Source organism: Myotis daubentonii, chromosome 9 (genome assembly GCF_963259705.1).
Source record: "Myotis daubentonii chromosome 9, mMyoDau2.1, whole genome shotgun sequence".
Taxonomy (NCBI): Eukaryota; Metazoa; Chordata; class Mammalia; order Chiroptera; family Vespertilionidae; genus Myotis; species Myotis daubentonii.
The window spans coordinates 4,922,890-4,934,653 of NC_081848.1; the positions used below are offsets into that span (position 1 = coordinate 4,922,890).

The 11,764-nt window shown below is 53.2% G+C and overlaps 1 protein-coding gene across 1 annotated transcript; it reads left to right on the forward strand.

The window, feature by feature from the left end:
* Positions 1–8,297: 8,297 nt before the first annotated feature.
* APOA5 (apolipoprotein A5) lies at positions 8,298–11,347 on the forward strand. The gene is made up of 3 exons (XM_059707797.1): positions 8,298–8,802; positions 8,883–8,997; positions 9,455–11,347. Exons 1-3 carry the CDS (start codon positions 8,754–8,756, stop codon positions 10,392–10,394), a joined length of 1,104 nt encoding a protein of 367 aa, XP_059563780.1. The 5' UTR covers positions 8,298–8,753; the 3' UTR covers positions 10,395–11,347.
* The last annotated feature ends 417 nt before the right edge of the window (positions 11,348–11,764 follow it).

Genomic DNA, 11,764 nt, shown 5'->3' on the forward strand with positions numbered 1-11,764 from the left:
CATGTTACAAGCAATGTTTTAAGCACAGGAAATATGGCAGTGAATAAGACAGACTAAACTACATATAAAAATACTAGAGACCCGAAGCACAAAATTTGTGCAAGAGTAGGCCTTCCTTCTCCCAGCTGCCGGCACCAGCTTCCTTCTGGCTGCCAGCAGGCACCTGGGACCTGGGCTTCCCTCGCAGCCCCAGCTTCGTCCAGAAGGTCATCCAGAAGGACGTCCAGAAGGATGCCTCGTCTAATTAGCATATTATGCTTTTATTATTATAGACTAGAGGCCCGGTGCACAAAAATTTGGGCACTCGGGGGTGGGGGAGTCCCTCAGCCCGGCCTGTGCCTTCTCAAAGTCTGGGACCCCTTGGGACATAATGACCTGCTGGCTTAGGCCTGCTCCCGGGTGGCAGAGGGCAGGCCCAATCCCTAGGTGCAGCCCCTGGTCAGGCTCAGAGCAGGGCCAATTGGGGGGTTGGGGCACCGTCCCCTGTCACACTCACGGCAGGGTTGATGGGGAGGTTGTGGCGCCACCCCATCACGCACAGAGCAGGGCCGATCAGGAGGTTGGGGCGCCGCCACCCTCACACTCAGGGCAGGGCTGATGGGGAGGTTATGGCTCTACCCTGTCACACACAGAGCAGGGCCTGTGTGTGTGTGTGGGGGGGGGGGTTGGGGAGCTCCCCCCTATCAGGCACAGAGCAGGGCTGCTTAGGGGGTTGGGGCCCTGCCCCCTGTCACACACAGAGCCGCAGGGCAATCAGGGGGTTTGGGCGCTGCCCCCTGTCACGCTGATCCCGGTGCCGGGAGGCATATTACCCTCTTACTATATAGGGTAGAGGCCTGGTGCATGGGTGGGGCTGGCTGGTTTGCCCTGAAGGGTGTCCTGGATCAGGGTGGGGGTCCCCACTGGGGTGCCTGGCCAGTCTGGGTGAGGGGCTGAGGGCTGTTTGCAGGCTGGGAGTGACTGAAGTTCCCAACCGCTCCTTTTTTTTTATTTTATTTTATTCTGGGCTAGCTTTACCTTGAGGCTTGGCTCCAGCTCTTAGGCCTCTGCGGCTGAAAGTAGGTTTCTGGCCTTTGCTTACAATGTTGCGAATCTGCTGGCTGATGTCCGGCGGTATTTGTTACAATGTTTCTTAAACTGCCCGCTCAGAGGCCTGCAGCCGCAGGCGGGAAACATTGGTTTCCTCCAACGATCCTCCCTCACTGAGGCAAGCAAGCCTCATGTTAGTTTCAAGCTGCCTGGCTGCCATCCGCCATCTTGGCTGACAGTTAATTTGCATATCTCGCTGATTAGCCAATGAAAAGGGTAGCGGTCATACGCCAATTACCATGTTTCTCTTTTTTTAGTGTAGATTTTACATTAGGTTGAATTATATGAAATCGCCAACATGTGACCAAATTTAGTTATAGAAAAGCTAATCTCATGTGATTTAAATATATGTGTATTTGAATATGTATACACACATATTTATAAATGCATATAAAATTACTAATGCATTTTCAATTCACCTAAATATTTACTAATTTTATTGTTTGTTGCTTCCAAGTCTATTTGTACCTACTTCTCTCTGGGCTCTCTTTCCTTTTCAGATCCTTCATAGTTCTTTCATTGAGGATCTGTGAATGATATACTCTCTTAGTCTTTCTTTAAAAGTAACTTGTCACTATTGAATAATAGTTTACCTAAATATAATTCTTGGTTTGCCATAAACTTACCTTCAGCCTGTTGAAGACATAGTCCTGATAAGTCAGCTGTCAGTTTAACTATTTTCATTTGTAGATAATTAGTCTTCTCAGTTATGATACTCTGTCTTGGATGTTCTGCAGATTCATGATGAGGTGTCTGCTCTGGATTTATTTTATTTTTAAAACTAGAGGCCCGGTGCACAAAATTCGTGCACAGGGGTGGGGGAGGGGCTGTCCCTCAGCCCAGCTTACACCCTCTCCAATCTGGGACCCCTCAGGGGATGTCTGACTGCAGGTTTAAGCCTCATCCCGGCAGTCAGACATCCCTCTCACAATCCAGGACTGCTGGCTCCTAACTGCTCGCCTGCTTGCCTGCCTGCTTGCCTACTGATTGCCCCTAACCGCTTCTGCCTGCCAGCCTGATCACCCCCTAACCTCTCCCCTGCCAGCCTGATTGATGCCTAACTGCTACCCTACAGGCCCAATCGCCCCCAACTGCCCTCCCCTACTGGCCTGATCACCCACAACTGCACTTCCCTACTGGCCATCTTGTGACGACGTGGAGGTAACCATCTTGTGACAAAGTGGGGAGACAATCTTTTGGTGGCCATCTTGTAATGACGTGGGGCAGCCATCTTGTGACAACATGGGGGCGGCCATCTTGTGACAACATGAGGGATTGCCTAGGCTTTTATTATTATCCTATCTAATAAAGAGGGAATATGCTAATTGGCCCTCATGCCATTGCAAAGATGGCTGCGCCCATAGCCAATAAGGAGGGAATATGCTAATTGACTGCCCCACCCTCAAAGATGGTGGCACCCACAGCCAATAAGGAGGGAATATGCAAATTTCCTGCCACGCCCTCAAAGATGGTGCCCACAGCCAATAAGGAGGGAATATGCAAATTGCCTGCCCCACCCTCAAAGATGGCAGCACCCACAGCCATAAGATGGTGGCTCCCAGTCCCCTCAGCCCCGCAGGGGCAGCAGGCTCTCAGCAAGACCGGGCCCACTCCCAGGTGAGCCCAGCCACTCTGCACACCTGCCTCTGGAGTCCCCCAGTCCCCTCAGCCCCCCAGCCGCCCAGGGCCGCCCGAGGCTTAGGTAACCAGGGCCAGCTGAGGCTTGCGCTGCCAGCAGTGGCAGCAGCAGGGGTGTGATTGGGCGCCGCCTTCCCCTGATCGCCTCCCACCCCTGTGGGCTCCCGGACTGTGAGAGGGGGCAGGCCGGGCTGAGGGGCCCCCTCCAGGGCATGAATTTTCATGCACCGGGCCTCTAGTAGATATATATTTATTGATTTTAGAGAGGAAGGGAGAGAGAGATAAACATCAATGATGAGAGAGAATCATTGATTGGCTGCCTCCTGCACGCTGCACACTGGGAATAGAGCCCACAACCCGGGCATGTGCCGTGATCGGGAATTGAACCGTGACCTCCTGGTTCTTGGTCAATGCTATGCTGGCTGGGCTGGATTTGTTTTAGTACAGCCTACTCAACACTCAGGATGCTTCCTGCAACTGAGGACTGAGGTCAGATCTTCAACTTCACAAATGTCTCAGCCCTCATCTTTTGAACATTGCCTCTTCCAAGGTCTCTTTGTTCTACCATTGCTGCTGGTATGTTCTGAGATGGGATCCCGAACCTGCTGCCACACTGAATAAGATGGCTGCATCACCCTTTACACCTGAGTTATTGGCACGTGAGACTGAAGGAGAACAATTTGCAAAAGTTTTACTTCCTATTTGGAGGGAGGAGTCACTGATGTTTCTTTAAAGAATATTCACAAGAAAAAGACTGTCTATGGGCAATTCTCATTTGGTGCCTATTGAGTTCTTATTTGAGATCCATGTACCTGTTTAACTCATGTTGTTATAGCAAAACTGATGCTACCTTTTCGTTATAGAATAAGGTACCTTTTAATCTTTACAAATATACATTTTAAGATTCTTTTTACTCTATGTCCAGATTATATCAGCAGTTCTTGGATTAAAAAAAAAAAAAAGGGTAACTCTCTTCTAAACATGCAGCTGGTTGTGAACACCATGACACTAAGCAGCAGAGAAAGAGTGGAAAAATGAAAGCGCCAACACATTCATGAGGAAATAATCTGGTTCAAAATACTTCATAGGGCCCAGGCGTCATGGCTCCGTGGCTGAGCGTCAACCTACGAACCAGGAGGTCACTGTTCCATTCCCGGTGAGGGCACATGCCTGGGTTGTGGGCTCGATCCCCAGTAGGGGGTGTGCAAGAGGCAGCCGATCAGTGATTCTCTCTCATCACTGATGTTTCTATCCTCTTTTTCTCCCTTCCTCTCTCTAAAAATAGTGATTTAAAAATATATAAATCACTCCATCTACATGTTAAGCTTATTTCTTCTGTACATATAAACTTTTAGGGAATTTGATGTCCAGTCCAAAGACAAGTCAGAAATGTTTAACCTGGATCCAATGATAAGGAAACAGTCAAATCCAGAACATTTTACAAGACAGCTTCCCTGTACTCTTCAAAAGAAGCCACTGTCAAAGACTGGGGAGTACTGTTCTAATTGAAAAGAAGTAACAGAGACATAACAACCTGATGAAAAATATTAGATCCTGAATTTTAAGAGAAAAAAGAAGAAAACAGCTAAAAAGGCATTTTGGGGAAATTAGGGCAACTTGAATATGTAGTACATATTAGATGATATTGAAGAATTATCTTGATTTTCTTTTTTTTTCTTTTTTTTTAAAATATATTTTATTGATTTTTTTACAGAGAGGAAGGGAGAGAGATAGAGAGTTAGAAACATCGATGAGAGAGAAACATCGATCAGCTGCCTCCTGCACATCTCCTACTGGGGATGTGCCCGCAACCCAGGCACATGCCTTTGACCGGAATCGAACCTGGGACCTTTCAGTCCGCAGGCCGACGCTCTATCCACTGAGCCAAACCGGTTTCGGCAGTCTTGATTTTCATAAGCGTGATAATGATATTGTATTGATGGAAAAGTGTCCTATTGCCCAGCCATTGTGGCTCACTGGTTAAGCACTGACCCATGCACCAAGAAGTCACAGGTTTGATTCCCAGTCAAGGCTTATCCCTGATTTGCAGTCTTGAACCCCAGCAGGGAGCCTGTAGGAGGAAGCTGATCGATGTTGATGTTTCTCTCTCATCAGTATATCTATCTCCCTCTTCTCCTCCTCCTATCTCTCTACAACAAGTAAAATAAAATAAAACATGATTTTTAAAAGTGTCCTTATTCTTAAGAGATATATGCTGAAGTATTTGGGGTGAAATGTCATGCTCTCTACAATTATTTCAAATGGTTCCACACACAAAGCACATAATACATACACATATACAAATACCTCCAACCAACTCAAACATTTAAAAAATGATCACTAGAGTGCAGAGTGGGCTTCTGGTCAAGATGGGAGTGTAGGTTAATGGGGTACTCATGTCCTCTCACAAACACATCCAGAATACAACTAAACTACAGAACCATTATTCAGAACCACCTAAAATCTAGCTGAACAAAGTCCTACACCTAAGGAATTAAAAAAGAAGCCACATTGACATTGGTGGGAGGAGCAGAGATTTGGGAAGGGCTGGTTCTAACTAGTGGATAAAAATTGCAAGGATATCTCCACAGCAGAAGTCCCCTGAGGAACAAGGAGTTCCCGACCCACACCAGACCCCTCAGCCCAGTGCCAGGAAGAGAAGTACCCATAACTTCTGGCTGTAAAAACCAGAGGGGATTGAGACTGAGTGAGACGGAGGCTGCTGGAGCCCAGGCATTCCTCTTAAAGGGCCCATGCATGGACGAACTTGGATTCACTCTCTGAGCTACAGCGCTGGGGCAGCAACTTGAAAGGCACCAGGGACATCCAGGGAGAAACTGAAGGGGCAGCATTCTCCCAGACGAGGTGCTGATAGAGGCCATTGTTCCTTTTTGAGCCTTTCTCCCACACAGCCATCTGGCAGGTGCCATATTCGAGTCGCCATCAACCTAGCTAACACTGTTTCCCCCACCCTGGTGATTCCCTGAGACCCTGCCCCACCAATTTGTGAACCCACCCAACTTGTTTCCAATGGCTTTTCCATACAAACGGCCTGTCTTGACTCTTGCTTCAGACTTTCCTAAAATCTCTCAATCAAGCAGCATCAAACCTCAGTGGCCCTGAGCAGAGTACAGGCATTGGCTGACCTTGGTCTGTACCCCCTTGGGGGACCCCCTGGAGTGCACTTGGTGGACAGCTTCAGACCATATCTAAGCACCACCCAACCACCTTCACAAGCCACACCTTTGAGGTGTGAACTCAGCAGGCACCAGAGCCCCACTGAAACATGTACAGGGGTGGGCCTCTGTACAACTGATCCTCCACAGTGGTCGCAGCCAGTCCTTACAACTGATGGGCTTTGATGAGGCTGCCAAAATAAGGAGACAAAGAAGTATATTCCAAATGAAAGAAAAGAACAAAAATTCAGAAAAAGTACTAAACGAAGTGGAGACAAGCAATTTACTAGATGCAAAGTTCAAAACACTGGTTAAGCGTTGGTGGTATAGTGGTGAGCATAGCTGCCTTCCAAAACACTGGTTATGCCTGGCTGGTGTGGCTCAGTGGTTGAGCATTGAGCTATTAACCAGGAGGTCACAGTTCCATTCCTGGTCAGGGTACATGCCCAGGTTGTGGGCTTGGTCCACAGTAGGAGAGCATGCAGAAGGCAGCCAATCACTGATTCTCTCTCATCATTGTTTCTATCTCTCCCTCTCTGAAATCAATACAAATATATTTTTTAAAATGCCACACTGGTTATAAGGATGCTCAATGAACTTAGTGAGAACCTCAACAGCATAAAAAAGGATGTGAAAACCATAAAGAAGAACCATCAGAAATGAAGGATACACTAACTGAAGTAAAGAATAATTTACAGGAACTAAATAGTAGAGTAGATAAAGCCAAGAATCAAATTAGCGATTGGGAGTTTAAGGAAGCAAAAAACAGTTAATCAGAATAGCAGGTTCAAAGAATCCAAAAAAATGAGGATAATGTAAGGAGCCTCTGGGACAACATTTGCATCATGGGGGTGACAGAAGGAGAAGAGAGAGAGAGAGCAAGAACTTGGAAACTGTATATATATATAAAGGGACAATAGTGCAACAAGACAAAAGGAGCCCTGGTTGGCTTGTTTCCATCAGAAATAAAATTCCATTTTGTTTAGGCTCTTCTCTCCCACTCACCCCCACCCCCTTTTGTCATTGTACCTGAGCCTGATCCTATGTAATACAAACTAAATATGGGGGAAAAAGAAAGAAACGAATATAAGTTCATCAAGGAATAGAGTATTTCACAGAGGAACAGCATCTACCAAGGCTCGGAGTTCTGAAAAAGGTGGTGTGTTCAGGAAATGCCAGGGGCTTTGTGTGGCAGGAGATGACACGGAAGTGGGTTGGATGAGCCACAGCAGAGAATGGACCCATCAGGCAGGACTGCGGCAGACAGACCCGCTGGAGGCTGAGTGTGATTACGATGAGAGACAGGGGAGTGTGATGCGATTGGTGGTGGAAATAGGGAGAGGGGATCCATTCAAGACACAGGAGCAAAACTCAGGAGTTTATTTACTATTTTTTTAAAAATGTATTTTATTGATTTCAGAGAGGAAGGGAGAGGGAGAGATTGAAACATCAATGATGAGAGAGAATCATTGACTGGCTGCCTCCTGAACGCCCCCTACTGGGGATTGAACCCGCAACCCGGGCATGTGCCCTTGAGAGGAATCGGACCTGGGACCCTTCAGTCTGCAGGCTGACGCTCTATCCATTCAGCCAAACCAGCTAAGGCAAAACTCAGGAGTTTATAAGTGGGGGTGTAAGTATACGGAGTGGACAAGTCATCAGAGAAGGCCTGGGCTTCCTGGCTCCCCTCCTCAGAGGCCTGTGGGTGAAGGCCAGCCTCTCCCCCGAAGGAGAAGCCTCTTGCCCCAATTGTTTGGGCCCAGAGTCCCTGGTCCAGGTTCTGCCTCTCACCACCTCCTCTTCTCCCCCTTGACTTCCTGCTTGTTCCAGGATTATTTCATGAAGGGGAGGTGCGAGGGTCTTTGCCCTGTGAATGCTGACTCTCCCATCTGCCCAGGAGCCTGTAGGGGAGCTGCCAAGGCTGCTAGGGTCAGGCGGGCAGCTGGCCACTGCCCCTGGCTGGCTGGGCACAGTGCCTCCGGGCAGTTGAGTAAGAGTGGGCTCCAGCAGACAAACAGGCTTGTATCTATCGCTGGGCCAGCCAGTTGTGAGTGGGCAGGTTGGAGGTTAAAGGGTTTAGAGTGAACTGGATGAGGAGTTGGGCCACTCCTTGTAAACTTTCCAAGAAGCCCTAGTCCACTGGGACAGCCCCTGAGATGGGGGCACTCATTAACCCTGTGGGTGCCAGGAAAGGGCAGGAGGTGAGCACTGGGAGGCCGCTGAGGTCATCTTTCTTTGAACTTCCACGTGATATTTACTCAAAGGAATTGCTGCCAGAGGCCCAGGCCCTGGAATATAAAGCCGAATGTCTGCTCTCTGTGCCCAGAACTGAGCAGGTGAGCTGCTGGGGCAGAGGGCGGAGGGCAAGGGGGACAGTGTCCCCTGGAGGACTGCAGGGTCTCAGCAGAGCTGGTGGGGAGGAGGGACCAGACCCACGTGGAGCACCACGTGGCAGAGCTGCTTCTTGCCCTGGGCATGCCTCTGCTCCCAGCCACCCACGGGGGCAGGAAGAGGGGGGTGAGGGCCCAGCAGCCCTCCCCTAGGAAGCTCTCCTGGGCCTGGCTGGGGAGGAGGAGGGGGAGCCTTTACAAAACAGTTCGAGCTCCAACTCCTTGAGCTCTTTCCCTCCCCTGGGAAAGACACCCTTCTCTTCCCAGCCACACTCACCTGCCTCCATCCTGTCACCAGGAGCCCCTACAGTCAGCCCTCAGGGCTCTGAGCTCCCTACGCCCAGGGAAGTGTTCACAGACTTGGGGCAGGCTGACCCTGGGACTGACACCTGGGAGATGTCCCTGTCTTTGCTTCCTCACCTTAACCAGGCCTCCCCGGCCTTCCTTCCCAGGACAGGCGATGGCCCGCATGACTGCAGCCCTGGCCTGGGCGCTGGCGCTCCTCTCAGGTGGGTCTCCGCCCTGGCAGGGGTGAGGAGGTGAGGTGGAGGCTGGCCGGAGGCCCGCACTCACCCCTGCCTTTCCACAGCGTTTCCCACCGCCGCGGAGGCGCGGAAAGGCCTCAGGGTGGACTCCGGGCAGAGCAGCGGGGACAAGGGCAGGGTGGAGCAGACCCAGCAGCAGAAGCTGGCCCGGGAGTCCGCGTGAGTGCCCGGGCAAGGGGCGCGGGGAAGGGCGGAGACAGGCCGTGGGATGATGGCTGCCTCTGATTCCTCAACCCGCGGTCTGCTCCGGCTTCGGAGCAGAGGAAGAAAGCTGCCAGCTCCCCCAACCCCCACCCCCAATCCTGGCCTTCCTGGCTGTGTGCGCCCTGGCCGGCGGCCCCCACCCCGCTCTGACCTGGCTATAGCTGTTGCCCCATCGCCCGCTGCGGCGTGGGAGCTGGAGGGGAGAGGACCCCACTGCGTCCCCAGAGCCTCTGTGCCCCCTCGGGCGGTGCGGGTCTGCGGGTCTGTGGGTCTGCAGGTCTGGATCTGCAAGGGCAGTGCCTGTGTGCGGAGGGGCGGCCCGAGGCTGGGATGGCGCCCTTGGTTTCCCCATTAGATCAGTGAGCGACGCCTCTGGGGCAAAGCAGAGGTGACGTCTGACCTCTTCCCCCAGGAGCCTGAAAGGCAGCCTTGAGCAAGACCTCCACAACATGGACAAGCTCCTGGAGAAGCTGGGCCCTCTGAGTGGGCAGGGGAGCGCCCCTCCCGGGCTCCCACCCGACCCTGAGGGCCTGAGGCGGCAGCTGCAGGAGGAGCTGGAGGAGGTGAGCGCGCGCCTGGAGCCCTACATGGCGGAGGCGCACGCGCGCGTGGGCTGGAACCTGGAGGGGCTGCGGCGGCGCTTGGAGCCCTACACCAGCGCCCTGATGGAGCAGGTGGCCCTGCGCGTGCAGGAGCTGCAGGAGCAGCTGCGCGTGGTCGGCGAGGACACCAAGGCCCAGCTGCTGGGCGGCGTGGCGGAGGCGCGGGACCTGCTGCAGGAGCTGCAGAGAAGCCTGGTGCACCACACCGGCCGCGTCAAGCAGCTGTTCCACCCGTACGCCGAGCGCCTGGTGAGCGGCATCGGGCAGCACGTGCAGGAGCTACACCGCAGCGTGGCCCCGCACACCGTGGCCAGCCCCGCGCGCCTCAGCCGCTGCGTGCAGCTGCTCTCGCACAAGCTCACGCTCAAGGCCAAGGCCCTGCACGCGGGCATCCAACAGAACCTGGACCACCTGCGTGAAGAGCTCAGCGCCTATGCCCGAACGGGCGGGGAAGGGGCGCACCCGGACCCCCAGGCGCTGTCCCAGGAGGTGCGCCAGCGCCTGCAGGCTTTCCGCCACGACACGTTCCTGCAGATCGCCGCCTTCACCCGCGCGATCGACCAGGAGACGGAGGAGGTCCAGCAGCAGCTGGCGCCGCCCCCACCCAGCCACAGCGCCTTCGCCCCCGAGTTCCTCCCCGCGGACAGCGGCAAGGCCCGGAGCAGGCTGCAGGCCCGTCTGGACGACCTGTGGGAAGACATCAACTACAGCCTTCGCGACCATGATCTGGGCCATGGAGGGGAGCCCTGAGGGCCTTTGTCCGCGCCCACTTCCCAGCTCCTTGTTCGGGGAGCCCCAAGCATGGTTCAGTCCTCGACAGTGGCCTACTGGGCAGAGGGTGGAGGGCCCTGCAGGATGGGTGAGGCCACCGAAGGGGCAGTTGTCCCTTGCCTACCCAGCCTCCTGCGAGTCCCCAACCCGGATGCATTACACTCACCAGGATTTGCGAACCTGGCTTCCCGTGCTCATTTGGGAGTCCTCCCGAGTTGCCCCATTCGCTGCTGGCGGGAGTGGGAAGGGAGGCAGGCGCTCTATGCGGGGAAATTAAGTGCCAGCCCGCGGCCATGGTGCTGGAAGCCGGTCTCTTCAGGCCCGGGCTTGGCTGCGACCACTCTGGCCCTCTGGTGGCCACTACTGCCGCTGTCCCGAGGGCAGCTCCTCTCCCCAGGGCTGCCAGGACAGCTTCTGTTGGGGGAGAGAAGGGAGAAAGGAGGAGGATGTGATGAGAGAGCATGTGACTGTGTGTGTGTGTGTGTGTGTGGTGTGTGTATATCCCTGCGCGCTCTGATGCTGGTGGGTACAAATGGTGGGAGTTGGAATGGGAGGGAGCAGGGCCCATATTTTCTTACATAGCTCTGCTTTTAAACAGCCGCCCACGCCTCCAAACTGTGGGGGCTTCCTAAACCCTCTGGGGAGTCTACGAGGTGCCCTCCCCATCTCTGACACTCAGACTGAAGCCTAGACTTCTGACTCCATTGAAATAGATGTTTATAATGGAAACTGGTCTGCCTGGCGTGACTCTCATTTGGACCATGTCTGAAAGCAGTGCCCTCACCACTATCCCCAAATCACACCCATCGGCTACTCCAGGCCCCTGCTGTACTTTCTCAGGGACCCCCTTTCAGTGCGAGTCTGCCAGAGGGGCCTGGGCCTGGCTGTGCTCCGCTTTCGGGGAGAGCTGTGTGGCGTGGGGGTGGGCGTGGGCTAGCACCTGCATCGTTCGTGGGCCGGCTCGGCACAGGACAGTGTGCCTCGCCTGCAGGCCCTGAGGTGGCCTCTCCCTTTGGTTCCTGCTGTTCCAGATTTTGAATGGCCTCTTTTTATGACACTGGCCCTCTTCTTGGGAACCCCAAACTCTTAAACCACCCAGTCCCCACATATAGATTCACTTGGAGGCAATGAAGCTCCTCATAGGTCCTCTGAGAACCCTGAAGCTGGGGGTAGGTGAAGTGGGGGGTAGTGGGCAGGGTAAGCACACCCCTTCCAGTGCCCTTTCAGTCCAGCTCAGTTGGCCCTGTACCTCCACACTCCTCCTAACACAGACCCCACATGAAGCTGGCTGCATCATGCCGCAGCCTAGATCTCTACCCAGACATCTGGATTTAGCAACAGAACTGAGA

Bases quoted from the DNA above. Each gene is read 5' to 3' on its own strand.
- APOA5 (XM_059707797.1), top strand. From the start codon at position 8,754: ATGGCCCGCATGACTGCAGCCCTGGCCTGGGCGCTGGCGCTCCTCTCA. The intron at 8,803-8,882 runs GTGGGTCTCCGC...GCCTTTCCACAG, and splicing joins GGCGCTGGCGCTCCTCTCAG to CGTTTCCCACCGCCGCGGAG. The intron at 8,998-9,454 runs GTGAGTGCCCGG...CTCTTCCCCCAG, and splicing joins AAGCTGGCCCGGGAGTCCGC to GAGCCTGAAAGGCAGCCTTG.